The sequence below is a fragment of the Pan paniscus genome, chromosome X, assembly GCF_029289425.2.
Source record: "Pan paniscus chromosome X, NHGRI_mPanPan1-v2.0_pri, whole genome shotgun sequence".
Taxonomy (NCBI): domain Eukaryota; kingdom Metazoa; phylum Chordata; class Mammalia; order Primates; family Hominidae; genus Pan; species Pan paniscus.
In genome coordinates this window covers 136,983,408-136,999,437 of record NC_073272.2, presented here as the reverse complement: position 1 = coordinate 136,999,437, position 16,030 = coordinate 136,983,408, and the positions used below count along the sequence as shown (strand labels likewise).

Genomic DNA, 16,030 nt, shown 5'->3' with positions numbered 1-16,030 from the left:
AAATTATACTATCATCAGTCTACTTACCAAAAATTTCAATAAAATTGGATCTAAAGAACCAATAGTAATATACTCTATCAGGCTGCAATTTTACAATACTTCATCATCACATAATCACGCCAAATAAATAGAATGACAGTCATTCACAGATTACATTAGATTATAGATGTTAAATTTAAAATGAGAAATCAAGTATCTGGAGTTCCAGTAATTTTTCTGTAGTGTCTTCATCTTCTCTAACATTACAGTTAATTAACGACAACTTGTGTTTTAATAACACCTATATTCCATGATTCTCTAAGTGTTCTAATCAATGGTTGTGCAAAGTTGTCTGCCCCAAAAACCACTTCAGGGTTTCTGAATAATATATATGTAATGCTGCAATGTCTCCTCCCTGGATGCCACAGAGGCACTCTTTTCACCTTTCAGGTTATCTTCAGCTTTATCTTTCCCTCTCTTTCTCACCCATATATTGGTGTTCAAATGCTCTTTTTTTCCCTCCAGACTCCTGCATCCTTTCATTTCTTCTAATCACTCCAATCAATCCTTGAATCTGAATTCTTCCCCTGGCCTTCCCAACACCTGGCCTTGAACCCCTCTGGGAAAACACTGTGGGTTCAAAACAGTTGTTTGGGGTTTGTTCGGCCGGTTCCCCCCCACCCCCATTTATTGCCTAGTGAAAGCCCAGCTATATCATGAAAAATGTGAATTGAATGTAAATTGTCCCAAGTCAACAGGTTAATCAAAGTTATTTAGGGGCTACTGTCATTTTAATAAAACAATAATCACAAAATAATTTAAATGGTTTTATTTAAGTCAAACAAAAATTAAAGGGATCCTGGGTATTGCTTTCTGAACACAAACATAAAATTAACAAAACAACAATTCATGTTTCTAGTTTTAAACACTTTAGTTCTACATATAGAATGCTGGTATTTGAAAAAGATTTTCACCAAGGTCAACACAATGCATGAGATAATGCATACTGGGTTATGAATTAGGCCAGTCTTCACCTCCATCTTCCCATTTATAAATCCTAAAGTGGGGGGAGTTTTTTTTGCTTTTTCATTTCACAAATGATTGCTCAACACAGGATGAAATACGCCAAAAGAAGAAAATAGTCTTTTTATACCTAGGGAAGAAGCTACTACTCTTAAAATGATCACTTCAAGGTAACAGACATCCAAATTGATGTGGTTTTCTTTGAAACCTCATCAGTAAATCATTTCTTGCACAGTAGGTTCGGCATTAACCCTGCATTTAGGATAGGTAGTGTTATGGAGGGCTGGCTGCTGCATACCAACGTCAGTATCAAGTTCTTCGTCAGGAATTAGAGACTGTCCCGGATACCAAGCAGGACAACACTGGCAAAAAAACAAAAAGTGAACTGCAGATAGGTCAAAACAGGCCACATTTCCTCTTAGAAAAAAAATGTCATAAAATGTCACATGAATATGTTGTTTTAAACTCTGGTTTATAATAAAACACGATGGAATGTTTTATTTTTAACACCTCAAATTCAAATGGTCTTGACGCAGGTTGTATTTTAATAAAATATATGACACAAGACACACACCCTATTAGAGATCAAATATTATAATTTGCCATCTGGTGAAAGCTATTATTATAGTTACTATAAAGCTTACATTTCTCTCCATTCATCAGATGTGTAAATAGGTTGAACTGTCATCAGATTAAAAATATACAAAACTGCTTGGTTTGTTAAATGTTAATGAAAGAGATTTTCTTCAGTTTCAACAGATTTTTTGAAACAAGTTTCTCTAATATTCAAAGGATTTATGTTCGTCTGTTAAAAGTTACCATTAGTCCAAGTGCTCTGAACATTCCCTGGTTTAAATGCTTCCAGCAAACTTAGTGTTTTCCAAGCTGTAAATTTCAATGGTTATGACAGAATCAAACCTCGGTAAAAAAGCAGTACCCTTTGGAGTCGTCATCCAAACAAATACAAGAGCTCTACCAATTTATCACTTGCCCGGTTTTGCAGAAATTCCATTCACATAACTTCTATGAAAATCAACCAGTTTTACCATGTCAAATGACCCAAAGAACACCGCAGGTATCCAGGGGAAACAGTCCACCAATGCATCTTAGCTCGACTTTAAAGTCAATTTAAGAGACGATCTGGGCTCTGTAGCTCTTAAAGGGACAAACCCGTCTAACCATTGGCTAAAGCTTTTTTAACTTAATGAACTTTTTATTTTCCACACTTTTGGTACCAAGAGATTTAACCAGAAAAAAGCTCAAACCTCAGGGTTCACACTACAGAATGGAAAAATAGAGTATACAGCAAGCACCATTTACTTCCTTTGATCTCTCAAAGATGTCAATACTCTATTCCAGCGAGGGGGTGGGGAATGGGGGAGTGAGTGAACCGGGGAAGGAAACTTCACCCACAGGAAAAAAAAAAAAAAAAAAATCGGCTTGGTGGCAATTTCAAAACAAGTTTCCAAACTACTGAAGAGGCTCCGGCCTCCTTTGACTTGCAGGAATCACACATAAGAAAAGGACAGAAAATACTACAGGGCATGCTTATTTTAATTGCCCATGGGTTTCCAATGCAAAGCACGACAACTTAAATGCATATTCCAAATTCTTGCTCCAAAGCCGTCTTCTTTGTGCACTGAAAAGGAGGAAAGACAACCCCATCAATTGTTCTCTGCAGATAAAGGCAGTGTTTTGCAGATTTCCCCCCAGATCTGGGCCAGCCTTGCTAATGACCTGCCCACCCACCTGGGGCCCTTCCCAAGGTGGCCCACGGGAACTGCCCCACACCTTCAGGAGCCCAAATGCGTGACAGTGGACAACCCCAAGAGGGCTGACTTTTCCGTTTGGCCGTTGGTCTCCACGAAGACCCAACCTGGAAGAGTTCGTGCCGCTTATTTTCCTAGAGGAGCTGAGGTTCAATTACTACACTTTTTAAAATCTTACATTTTTTTTTTTCCTCACAAAAGACACATCTGAAGGTGAATCCGAAGCATTTTTCTACGGAGAAAACACGAGCTCGAGATCCCAGAGCTACCAGGGGTTCTTTCAACGCCAGCATTAAGGCAGTTAAGCAAAAGCTGAATTAAAGTTTTCGGAATTCTGGCCTTTTTTCCCCTTAACATAAGATCACCAGCTGTTAAGGCACACACCAAAGCTACAGTGCCAATTTTCATAGGTTCACATTTAAATGAGATATACAGAAAACGGAGCCTGGGCAACGTGTAGGGGTCGAACTCGCAATGGCACACTTGTCTAACAGCCGTGGCATTTTCTTGGAAAATGATGCCTACGTGTTCATAGGCTTCGCCACTGCCCTGGAAGAGAACATACTGTCCACTCTTGGGGCATTTTTAGGGACTCAAAGGTTCTGTGGAATCCCGACCGGGGCCTGATAACTCGAAATGGCATCCCCTACCCATGGCAGCTCCGGGAGGGGGCGTTTTAAGTCGGGCCAGGTGGGTGGGGAGGCCTCTGGCGGGTTTTTTGTCCAAGTCCCATGGGAACCCCAAACCCAAAAAGCACACGCCAACTTCCCAGGAGAATGCCCAGGAAGAACTTCTTCGCTTCCGTTTTTTTAACAATTTTGCGCTCAACCGCCACGACCTACATTCCCCCGCGAGGCGCCCAGAGCTGAGGAATAACAAGGGAGTTTAAACTACACAACAGTTCTGCAGCCTTTGCTGCGCTCCGCGGGGGTTCGCATCCGGCCGCCATGTTCACGACTCGAGAGCCGCCCCAAAACCAGCCCCCCTTCCCACATCCCTCTCCTCTCCTCCCCTCCCCTCCCTCCCAGCTCGACCGAGGCCGCGGCACTGCAAAGCGGCTTTCAACTCTATCCCCAACCCCCTCGCTGCAAAATCCGACTCGACGGCTGCGAGGTGTGCGCCTGCGCGCGGCGCGGGGAGGGCGCGGGAGTGGGGGTGGGTGTGGGAGGCCTACGGGCCCCCGGCCGCGGCTTGAAAAGGCCGGAGCCACGGGGAAGCGGGGGAGGGGTTGGGGCCCCGGCCGGAGCCTCCTCTTTTCTCCCAGCGGGTCCCCGCTCCGGCCCTGGCCCGGCTCTCACACGTGCGCGCTAAAAACCCACTTCAAAGTCTGTTCCCGGCACGGGGGCGGCCCCTTTTGCGCCAGCCCCTGGGCACCCGCGCGGGCCGACAACCAGTCCCCAGGCCTCGCCGCCCCCTCTATCCCAGGCGCTGCGAAAAGGCTGGAGGGGCCGAGCGAGAGAGGACGTTGGCTGATGAGCCCCGGGAGCCGCAAGCGGCCTTCGGGTGGACGAATACCTCCCTGCCCCCAACCCCCACCGCTTTAGAAAATTGAATTGAACACAAAGTTTGCGGCCAGCGCTACGCAGTGGCCTTCGGAGCTCACCATTGTTTGGGCTCGTATTGACCCCAGGTCCGGATTAGGCAGAGGCTGATTCCTGCTTTACAGCCCCGCCGGCCTAATGAGGCCGGGAGGCGATGGGGCGCGAAGCGTCCTCGGAGCCCGGGCGACCGCCGGCTTACGGCCGCCAAGGGCCCTGTAGGTGGAGGTCAAAGGGTCAGCGGGCAGAGACCGCGAGAGAATTGACCCTAGGAAATGAGGTCCCTTCCCCCCCCCCCGCCCGAGCCTCGACAGAGACTTGCAAGAACTTGGTGTGTGGACAGGGACCCTGGGAGCCCCGACGAGGGGCCCGAGGACAGCTGAGCTGGAGCCCCGACTTCCGAAACGCCTGGCCTCGCCGCCTCCGCCCCGGCCCCGGCCAAGGATCCACTGGAGGCTTGGGACTCGAGGGACAGAAACCTGTGAGAGGAAAGCAGTCTAGGTGCCAAGATAACCTCTCTTTTCAGGCGATGGGCACGCTGCTGGCGATTCTTCCACAAACTTACATGTTAAGAGGCCCTTCGACTTTGCTCCTCTGTTTTAGGGAGTTTTTTTAAGAAGGGGGAGAGAGAGCCAGGGCGAAGAGGCAGAGACATCAGGCGGGGAGAAGGGAGAAGGGGGAGGAGCGAGGAAGTCCTGAACACTCCAACTTTCCTGGGATGCTTTGTGAGCGGAGGTCTTTGCTCACTCATGTCCAACTTTAGTAATTTAGATCGACCGGCCTGCTTAGCGTGGACCCTGTCCTGATCTTTAACCTTCTAAAGCTGGATGAAGGCCAAACTTCTGTCTTGCGTGGAAATAGCCACCTCCCTTTTGCCTAACAGTGGGAATCTTATGCAAAATCACTCATTTTGAAAAAGGGACTTTGAACAAAGATCTTACAAGGTGCAAGAGGGAAAGTAACAAGTTGATTACTAAGAGCCTGGCCCATGCCTCGGGCTTGAGCATTGATGATTTTTTTTTTTTTTTTGTGGGGGGTACTTACTCTCTAAGGTTGTTTACTGAATATTCAAGAGTGTAAATGTGCACTCCCAGAGCCAGATTATAGGGGGGAAATCTGTGAAAAGCTTTCTATCAAAATAAGGAGTTTTCTTTACCACAGATGACAAGGGTGGAGGACATGATTTTGAGAAATACCATGCTACACCCAAATTAGAGGTAATCATGTACAGGGGCAAAACTTTTATATTCTCCTAATATTGGTTATCATAATTGTTTTTCATTTAATTGATATCTTCCCCTCTTAGGACCCTCAAGTACTTTCCTGTAAAATTTTATGGTAGAATAATTTCAGGTAACTAAGAAAAGATCAAACTGCTCTTTGTCTCATGAGGAGATATTTAATACATTTAATTGAAAGGGAGGCATGTTTTTGGTTGAATCCTGTATCCAACCCATGGCTCTACTTCCATGTAAAGTTAGGTTAGATTGAGGGTGGGGGAGAGAACTCATGGAGAAAGTGGTAAATTATGGAAGTTCATTGTACAGTTCAGAAGAAAAATACACTATTTAGATTTCACAATGGAACACACTTAGAGCCAGTCTTATGAATATATACTTTCTGAGAACTTGCTGAGCATTTAAAATGGTCTCTGGTTTGAGGTGAAGGAAAAAGCCTGAAATAGGAATCTGGTCCAGCACCCTCAATGTCAAGGTCAAGATCGGAATGTCTGGGTTGGGAGTGATAGACTGACCAGGTTACCTGCTCATCACATGTGTAGTCATCCCAATCTCTGTTCATGGCATTCAGGCTTGGATATTGGTGGAAGAAAATGCAAAAGACCCCATTATTCTCCACTAACAAAAAATAGCCTCCAAAGCAATTTGCAATTAGAAACTGTCAATAACTAATTGTCTGTTGACAAAGATCAGTAGATAACTTAAATAGACTGCTTCAACTGCATTCACAGAATCAAAGTTTCTTTTAATCATCAGAAGTTCTGTAAGCATTTCAATTTTAGATTGATTTATTTGAACATGAAAAAAAATCAGGCACCAAATACAAAAATGTTATAACATAAATAAGATGTGCCAAGACTTTATTTCTTCAAAAAGAACAATAAACAAAATTCTAGAATTGAAAATGATCATATATAATACCAAATTGACTGCCACCAAAAACCTAGAGCATTGCCCCTTAAAGGAGGTACTTAAGCCTATTCAATACATTCTAAATACTTTACAATTCCTTATGTCCACCTTTCTGTTATTCATGCAGAGATTGGGCTCTCAATAACAAACAGCACCCTAATAAAAAAGGTCTCAATACTCTACCCACTCCAGCCCCCCAAAATAGCAATCAATTTCTTTTCCATATAACCATTGTAAAAGAACTGTTTGTCCAAATGAGTTGCTTCACTGAAGATTAAATGGATTGTTAACATTTTATCACAAAGCAAACAACCGTTTTTCATTGTTATTGATTTTAATGGAAACAATGCTCTTAACATCTTTGCCTACAAATCATGAACTTTAAAAATACATATTTTGCAATTTTTTTCCCATAGCATCATTTCAGAACTGCTGCAGTTATTACACCGCTATATAAATGTTATGGATAATTGCGATAATTATGAATTGAACTATATACAGCAAACAAATCAGCCTTTGCCTTCCAAAATTGTAAATGGACTATGGTTCTTTTAAGAAGCACTTTAACCATAAGTAAGCAATGCTCAACTGGCCTTACTCATCACCACTGTTTTAGACATAAGCTATCTTTTGAAAATATATAGATAGCTACTAGATAGATTGATAGGCAGATTAGATAAGTCATAGATACAAACATATATAAGTATATGGGTGATCTCTAGATAGAACAGACAGACATGCATCCTGCCGCAATTTTCATTTTTATGTAAGGTAATAAAGAACTAAGGGACATAAAATTCAGTAGGTTACCTTATGTTTATATATGTAGGGCAGGGATGATTAAATCCAGCTTCTCAGTCTTTGAAGTACAAGATTGAGATGTCATGGCCACTAACTGAATTGATCAGTAATATTTGATTTGCATGCCGAAAATCCAGGACAAACACATTTAAACTCGCAGTTAAACAACCATCTGAGATAGAGATAAAGAAAGGAGAGTCTTCCCAGATGGAAACTGACACTGTAAGGAATTTATACTGTAATAGAAAAATAATTTAACAATTAAAAAAGGGATCTGAGTGAGTTATAAATACCAACAAACAAGATTTAATTTGCTCACATCTCCTCTTTGTAGAAGAAGGCTGTTACAAAACAAGAGAAAGGAGTCAGTGGTTCCAAAATTGTAAATTGTGTTCTTCTTTCAAAACAATAAATTTTTAATGCTAAAGCAGTTATAATCAAAAGCTGTACAGAATTTGTTAGAAAACATTTATCCATAAATATTGTTCAGTTCCCGGCACTTGTAGCAATAATTAAATTACAAACGATAAATATGGCATCAATGGATATGTATTTACAAAAAAAAAAGTTATTACAAAAGGCAACTGTATACTAAACGTCACAATGTGTAGAGTAACATCACATCCTCAGCCTGAAAAAATACTGAACAACAGTTTCGACCCTATTAGACAAAAATACATTCACAAGTGTAATGCTTTGAGGAAAAGTTCAAGACATAACAGGACTTTGGCACGGTTTAAGACTGTGAGAGTTTAAACAATCACCACTAAGGCGAAAAAGAATTTCCATCAGTTTAACATCACCACCACCAACAAGCCTTCTATAACTTCCTCTCAAGAAATAGGACAAGTGTTAAAATGAATTGGAGGAGTTTAAGAATGGGGTGTGCAGAGAGCAAGAGGAAGGGGAAGAAAAAGTAGTGTAAAGATTTTGTAAAAAATGCTTCAAATGCCAAAACATATTTTCTATCCTGAGAAAAGGGCATGGCTACTTTTGGATCTTGCCCAAAACCTTCCTGGACAATTGCAATTAACAAGATGTAGCCCTATATATGGCCTCTTGCCTTAAAACTCCATTTCCATCTGATTGGTCTCAGTTTTCTTTTAAAAATGCATTTGGTCCATTCTATAGTTAACAGGGTTTGTGTTTGTCCTCAGACGTACCATTCGTTAAAATTAGGAGGAAGTCCAGGGTTGTGGCTGGTGCTAGTTTGAACTGCAGAAGGGGTTTTAGTGGTATCTTTACTGTTTGCAGAAGCTATAGCGGGTGGAGTGGAAGATTCATAGCCTGAACTGGCAGCAGGGGAGGAATCTGACCCTTGAGATTCATGAACCTAAAATTAACATGTATATATTATAATGAATATAATTCCAACTGGCAATGTGCAAGCAAAAACAAGAGCAGAATTCGAGCACTGTAACAACAAGACCGCCCAGTGACCCACTTAAAAGAAAAATGCTGCTTAAAAAAAAAAATCCGTATTACCGATGTCTAGAAAACCCGGAGATGTTCGCCAAAAACCAGTTTTGCTCCTAAGACTGGTGTTACGGAAAAGGAATAAAGCATTCCGTTTTGGTCATGCCACTTCAAAAATGCTTTCTCCGCGGATGGAGTGAGGTAAGCAGTACACTGTGAGGTCCTATAAAATACTAACTCCGGGCCCAGGTTTCACCAAGCCCGTTTCGGCTTGAGAAAGCAGGTACAGAGAAGGTGGCACAGGGGCCCTGAGCGCTGCGAAGTCGCAGACAAATGTGTGGGAATCAGATTGCGCTCCTCGGCCGTATTGTTTTATCCGAAGCCAAAGAGCGAATGAACCACCCACCCTCGGGTTCGGCGCGGCTACTCTCGGTTCCCGGCGCGGCTACTCTCGGTTCCCACCGCGGGCTGAGTCGGGAAGAGGCGGCCACGGCAGCCCCGCAAGCCCAGGCGAGCTCAGCTAGAGCTTCCCAGTAAACAACCGATTGTTCCCTCCGCTTCCTCCCCCTCCCAACTTTGCTCACTCCCGCCCACTCCCTCACCCCCACCCCCGCCCGGTCCCCAAAATGGGTTCAAGGTGTCACTGCTGGAGCAAATCGGATTTAACGTGGAGGACAGAGGGTTGGCAGCGCGGGCGCTTCCGTTCCGCGGCCCGGCGTCGGGCCGAGTGTTTACAAACCGCCGACCGCTAATAAAGAGGTAATTACCTTCATGTGTTTGCGCAGGGAGCTCGGGTGCGTGTAGGACTTGTCGCACACTTTGCAGATATAGGGCTTGTCCGAGGTATGCACATGCATGTGCTTCTTACGGTCGCTGCTGTTGGCAAAGCGTCTGTCACAGCCTTCAAATTCACATTTGAAAGGTTTCTCACCTGCAAAAGGCAAAAACCCAAGGGGGGTAAAATACGGTCAGCGCCGGAGTTTCTCAGAGGCAAGCAGCAGGAGACTGAGCTCCCGGCGGTCTTCCCGGAAAGGGAGCGCGGACTGGGGGCTGCTGCTGCATCTATTTTCCCTGGAGAGAAATGAAGAGCGTAGGTTGAGCCCGCTGGGTTTGGGAGTGGTGGTCGGGGTGGGGGTGGGGCGGGGCCGGCCCAAAACCTGACCATGTCTTTGTTCTTGCAAGGACGGAAAGCCCCTGGCTCCTCCGAAGTTTCCCCTAAGTTGTGTTTCCACCCCACCCGACCCAGGGCTCCCAATGCGCGGCCACGTTCCGCCACCACCTCAGCAATGTAAACGAGCCCGGCGGGACAATGGGCCCCGGACAGGACAATCCCGTTCAGCCTCTTTGTACCTTTTTATTTGCCTTTCAAATGCAGCGGTTTGGCTAAGCCCGATATTAAAAAGCCTGGGTAGTCGTAGTTAATGTTTGAGGAAAAAAATATATATAGATCGATCGATCGATCGATCGATCAATCCAGGGGGCTCCAGACAGTTTTACAAGATGTTCTGAACAACCCACGAAACTGCTTTAGCTTTCCTCCCGGAGGACTGAATTGAACCTGGAACTCCAAATAAAAATAGTTTGACAAAAGTATCAGTCATTTAATTAGGAGATGTGCCAATCAAGTGTAAAAAAAAGCGGAAGTAACCGAAAGTTAGTTTTCATTAGCATTTGTATGGTTGCCTTCCACGAATGTGTGCCGAGAGCTAAGTCGCTTGTAAGCAATATGCTCTCAACACATTCGGAGTCCCTTCACGGTAACCCAGAAAGGGAGACAAAAAGAGGCGGCGCCAGTTTGTTCCTGGGCGCGAGAAGGTCCCAATTAGTTCCTGAGACCGCAGAGCAGTCTGCCCGGGAAGTTAGAACTCGGCAAAGGCGCCACGGGACGGGGAGGGCTAGGGGTGGATGGTCACTGACAGCGCTTCTTTTTCGAGCGGCCGTTGCGGGGCGTCGCCCCTTTCCCTGGCCGCCACCTCTCTCCCTCGCGCTCTAAGTCCGCTGCGTGACGGGGTATCGCCAGTGGAACCCACGCCCGCCTGCTTTTTTCCCTTACCTGTGTGGGTCCTCTTGTGGATCTTGAGGTTCTCAGAACGGGCAAAGATCTTCCCGCAGCCCGGGAAGGGGCATGGGAAGGGCTTCTCGCCCGTGTGCACTCGGATGTGGTTGACCAGTTTGTACTTCGCCTTGAAAGACTTGCCCTCCCGGGGGCACTCCTCCCAGTAGCAGACGTGGTTGTTCTGCTCCGGGCCCCCCACATGCTCCATGGTGACATGTGTCACCAGCTCATGCATGGTGCTGAAGGTCCGGTCGCAGCTCTTCTTGGGCCGGCTCAGCTGAGCCTCGTCGATCCACTTGCACGACAGCTCCTGCTTGATGGGCTGCCGCATGTAACGGAAGAAGGCGCCGGGCCCGTGGTGGGCCGCCACGTTCACGCCCATGTTCATGTTCATGGGGCTGTAGTTAGGAAACTGAGCGCCGGCCGCGTAGGGGTCCGTGCGCGGGCTGGCCACTGGGCGGTATGGGTCAGCACGGCCGAACAGCTCCCCACGCAGCCCCAGGTGGACCTGGTTGTTGTCCACGTGCCCTGTGGGCGACGGGTGCCCAGCGCCCTGCTCATGCAGCCCGGGAAACAGCAAGTAGCTAGGGGGCTCGGGGATGCCAGCTGGAGCATGCAGGCTGCTCGCCGAGCCGGCGAAGAGCCCGTGCTGCCCGCCACCCGAGGCCGCCTCACTGAGCCCGGAGCTGCGCTGGCGGAACAGAAAGTCGCGCGTTGAGTTGAAGGCGGCAGAGGCAGCGCCACCGTAGCTGGGCACCTGGCTGGTGTGGTGATGATGGTGATGGTGGTGGTGATGGTGGCCCAGGGCGTTGGCGTAGCCCGAACTCTGCGGCGTGAAAGCCGAGCTCTGGCCTGAAGATAGATCGTGCGCCGCGGCAGGGCTCAGCTTGAAGGCAGCGGCGGCGGCGGCGGCGGCGGCGTGGGTTGAGTCCCCGAAGGGATTCAGCCCCATGCCTGCCGGCTCACGGTTGGGCATCTCGTGGTGGCGCGGCGCGCCGAAGCTGCCCACTCCCAGCCCAGGGAACTGCGGGCCTCCGTCCAGGAGCATCGTCATGGGTGGGACGTTCTGGGCACAGGCGATCCGGCCGAAGTGAGAGAGGGTACCGGCGAAGGAGGAGATCTCCGAAGTGCCGTAGTCGGAAAGGGGTGGCGGCGGTTGGACACTGCGGAGAGACCCCCAAGGCGCTACCAGGGGCTGCAACTTTCCGTCACTGCAAGAGTCTCCTGCAGAGGGATAGGAGGGAGGAGGGGAAGAAAGAGCAGGGAGGGGGTGTTGGCGGGGGGAGGAGGAGGGAGGAGAAGGGAGGAGAAAAGACTCTGGGACTAGATCTGGTTTAACAAACTAACAGGCGCGCACAAAGAAAAATAAGCAAAATAGTAAGTGGAGGGCGGAGTTTGCCAATCCTGTCCCGGGCACCCCTCCTCTCCCCGAGTGCACAGAACCGCGGGGCCAGGAGGCTCCCTGGGTACCGGCCTCCGGGCTGGGCTGCGCCAAGTGGCGGAGCCGGCTAGCGGCCGGGCAGGCGGGCAGCGGGCAGTAGGCAGGCTTGTTACTCGCCGCTTGCCTCTCGCCGCGCGAGTCCCAGCCTCTTCGCCTCCGAGTAATGTCCTTGGACTGATAAAGTCAATCACTCACTCCTCGCACATAAACCGAGCGGGAGGCCGCGAGGCGCGCGCCAATGGGGAGCCAGCTGGCCCGCGGTCACCTGACCTCCGGCCGGACTGCCCATTGGCCGCCGCGAGGCTGATTGGCAGCGCGGAGCGGAGAACATGGCAGCCGCGGCCGAGCGACCCCCGCTGATTGGGCAGCCGCCGGGTGCCTGGCAGGTGAGGCGGCGGCTGCCGGGCGGCCGCGAGTGGGCTCCACCGGGCTTGAGTGGCTGCGGGGAACTGGGGCCAGGCTCCAGCCGGCAAACGGCGGGACGCCGCCGGGACTCTCGCGGGCTTTCCCCCACCCCTCGCGGGCTCTTTACCCGCTTTGGCCAAAGAAACTCTTTGCCCTGCGAGGATCGGTCCCACTGCTGCGCCGATGGAGGAGACGCGGCGCTCAACGTCCAGTCCCGCTTGGGCCCCCGCTGCCTCACCACCTTGAGAACATGTCCCCTCTGTAGCTGCAGGGCGCAGATCCTGGGGAGAGCGCAGCAGTTTCGCGCTCCCGGTCCAGCCGCTGCGTCCACCTCCAATCACTGCGAGTTGTGATGGCCTCGAGGCCGGGACCCAGGCCGGGATAGTTCGCCGTTTGTGCCCCCAACCTGTCGGCAGCTGTCCGAGACCCAAAGGAGAAGAAACGATTACAATTAGAGCTGATCTCCGTTACTTCCGTCTGCGCCAAGCGTTGACCCTTTAGTTTGTGAGCAGCGGCCGTACTCGCCGCTGCCCACTTCCCGAATTACACACCGGGCACGACACAGCAAACATATACAACGCAGTAAACACAAGCACACAGTAGGAAACAAGCACACAACACAGTAAACACAAGCGCACCACAGGAAACAAACACGACATATGAAATACGCACACAACACAACAAAGTAAGCACATACAACACAGTAACATAAACTACGCACAACACAGCAAACACAGAAACACAACTAAACACAATAGAGCAAATACACATAACAGCGAGCATACCCACAAATACAAAACATGCAAAGAACACTTTTAGCCCGTGTACGCAAAACATGCACACAACACACTAAACACATAATAAACACACTAGACACACACAGTATCAGGGTGGTTTCCAAATCACTAGGCTAATCAGCTTTGAATTCTCAACATTTTCAAATGCAAAAGTCGTGTTGGGGGTTGCTGATGCTGAATGGGGACTGTGACATGGAATTTTCTTTCCTCTGAACAGCCAAGGCTTTACTCTCTTCTACTCCTACCCGGAGAAGGTAAAGCATGTAGTGACCTCAGGGACTGCTTACCCCTTAAGGATTTACTTCCAGGGGTGTGTGTGAAAGTCCCCTCGCCTTCTGTCTGTTGCGAGGTCTTTCTGACATAATGACCAGGTTCAGGCAAGGCTATAAATTCACTCATTTTTGTGTCCTGCAAGGCATTTGCAAAGAATGCAGGAGAGAGTGGAAAGAAAAGGCAGAGAGAAAGATGGCTGTGATTGTCACATCCCTAGCTGGGCCAAGCCCCAAAGTCTGCGCCTTGAGGCAGCCTCACAGCCTGGCCGCCATCTCTCTGTAGGAAATAGAACATCTGATCAAGTTCAGAGGCGCCAGGAGAGACCGCCTCAAGCAGCGCTTTATAACTGCAGCCTTTCACTTCCTGCTCCCCAGTCTGCCTGGCCCAGCCCACACTTCACCTTCTTTCTTAGCCAGTTTGCTGGGAGAACACCCTACCAGTAGCACATCTTACCGTATTCACCCCCTCCCATCAAACTCGCCCCAATTCTCTCTCCACATCCAGAGCTCTCTCCCCAGGTTGGAAGGTGAGTTCACTGCTGACTTAAATTATTGCGTCTGCCGAACACAGACTCTCCAAGAATGGTTTCAGTGCCTCTCAGCAGAGGGTTTCTTTGGGGGGTAGGGGGGCGCTGGTGTGTTCAGAGAACAAATATGCTTAAATCATGCAAATGAATCCCCTGGAGTCAGGTTTACAAAAAAGGAGGATTGCCTTTCTTCCCCACCCCGCCCGGCCCCACCTTTCTTTTCACTTTCTCCTTTATTTCCTCTCTTCCCTCTACCTCTCTTCACCTCCCACCAACCCCAACCGCCCTTGGCTAAGTAGTTGGTTTAAAAAAGTTTGGATTTCCTCACTGAGCTGGTCCCGCGGACAGCGGTTTTCGAGACTAGGGGACCGGGAAGGGGCGGCTGTCGAGCTCTGGCCGGGCCAGCGCTGATGCGAGAGTTTCCGGGGAGTCCCGCCAGGTACCCCGAGAATCGAGGGCCTTGCGCGATTGCAACTGGGTGAAGGGCTCAGAAGGGGGGCAGCCGAGGGAGCTCATCATGCCCCTATTTGGGAAGGGGTCTTGCGCTCAAGGCAGGGGGAAGTTGCCGCCGCTGACCTACCCGGTGCCCAGTGTCCGTTTTGATACGGCCACATTCCGATAATTAATTGCCTCCAGCACGTGCTCTGTAGTCCCTGGAACAAAAAGGCATAATTCAATTAGATCATCAACCGAGAAGTGGGGAGGTGGGGGCCGGGGGGGTGGATGCTTGTTAAGGGGGCAGACCTGAGGCGATTCAGCCAGGCCAAAATCCCGGGCAATGGAGGCCTTCACGGGACAGCCGGGCCCATCCTGAGAGTGCGGTTCTGAGGGGGTGTCGTTGTTCTGTGGGACGCAGGGGTCCCAGATGCGCGCAAAAGGACGAGGCTGGGGGCTTTGTGAACAGCAGGTCAGAGGCAGGCCATTTCTAAGTCGGTTTCAGTTGGTTTGAGTGGGAGTTTCCTTATTTGGGGAGGGGGACCCCTGACCCTTAAAAGAGGGTAGAAAGCAAAATCCCTCCAGATAAAGCTAGTTACTGCACATGAAAACAAAGTCCCCACCCCCAACAAAGCAAATCACTGCTGTTGGGGGGGGAAAATCGCGAAGTTTTACTTATGACTTAGAGCTTCTCTCCTCCCCAAACTTGATTTTCAAGAAGAGACTCTGGGAACAACTTCGGGGAACAGGGCGCTTTGGGGAGCTGAGTCTGAGAACAGAGTGGTGGCAGAAGAGGGAAAGCTAAGAGGAGAAAAGTTTTTCCTACACACAGGCAGAGGTGAGGGGATGAAGACAACTCTCGTGTTTTCGTTTTTCAGGTGGAGACAGGAGTCACAGCTCTAGTCAGGGAGGACAACTCGAACCCAGGGGTCGTGGTTCTATAGCTGAGGCTCCCTCAGCAGCTTTGGCTTACTAGGGTTTACATGTGTAGTAGGCAACGTAAATTAACCAATAAATCTCTTTTATGTGTCCCCAAGTTGTATGTGGTCGGGTCTAAATATCCACATGTTTGTATGGATAGGAAATATAATGGGATCCTTTCCCTCACACTGAGTTCAAACGGTAAATAGGAAAAAGATTTATTTTTATGCCCAAATCTAAAGCAGTAAATAAAATCAGAAAAACTGATCACTTCTAAACCAGCAAAGCTTTTGAGCCCGATTTTTAGAATCCATCTTGAAGAAGCAGTAGGGAAACAGAACGTCCTGAGGGGCAGTAGGGTAGGACCGGGTTCTTCCTACAACCCAGAGCCCAACTCCACAGCACTTTTCTCTTCCGTCGAACCTCCGAAAAACAGAACATATACAGCACATTGTGTTATCATGCAGCATTTCTTTCTAAACACATTTTATGTGGTGGAC

General features: G+C 48.6%; 1 protein-coding gene and 1 long non-coding RNA gene across 3 annotated transcripts; both read right to left on the bottom strand.

Moving 5' to 3' along the window:
- Window positions 1-793: 793 nt before the first annotated feature.
- ZIC3 (Zic family member 3) lies at window positions 794-12,421 on the bottom strand. 2 transcript variants are annotated; one of them, XM_008964711.6, is made up of 3 exons: window positions 10,730-12,421; window positions 9,444-9,607; window positions 794-1,364 (listed from the first exon to the last, which is right to left on the bottom strand). In XM_008964711.6, the coding sequence occupies exons 1-3, from the start codon at window positions 11,784-11,786 to the stop codon at window positions 1,215-1,217; spliced, it is 1,371 nt and encodes a 456-aa protein (XP_008962959.2). In that variant the 5' UTR covers window positions 11,787-12,421; the 3' UTR covers window positions 794-1,214. The 2 variants fall into 2 exon arrangements, with proteins under 2 accessions (XP_008962959.2, XP_034806530.1); XM_034950639.3 differs by lacking the exon at window positions 794-1,364 and adding an exon at window positions 6,298-8,593 and having other exon boundaries at window positions 10,730-12,374.
- A 184-nt stretch (window positions 12,422-12,605) lies between these two features.
- On the bottom strand, window positions 12,606-15,047 carry LOC129395466 (uncharacterized). The gene is made up of 3 exons (XR_008622911.1): window positions 14,919-15,047; window positions 14,755-14,827; window positions 12,606-12,994 (listed from the first exon to the last, which is right to left on the bottom strand). It is a non-coding gene; the product is annotated as an uncharacterized LOC129395466 (long non-coding RNA).
- Between the last annotated feature and the right edge of the window lie 983 nt (window positions 15,048-16,030).

Bases quoted from the DNA above. Each gene is read 5' to 3' on its own strand.
- ZIC3 (XM_034950639.3), bottom strand. From the start codon at position 11,786: ATGACGATGCTCCTGGACGGAGGCCCGCAGTTCCCTGGGCTGGGAGTG. The intron at 9,608-10,729 runs GTAAGGGAAAAA...TGCCTTTTGCAG, and splicing joins CCACAAGAGGACCCACACAG to GTGAGAAACCTTTCAAATGT. The intron at 8,594-9,443 runs GTAATTACCTCT...TGTTAATTTTAG, and splicing joins CCCTGCGCAAACACATGAAG to GTTCATGAATCTCAAGGGTC.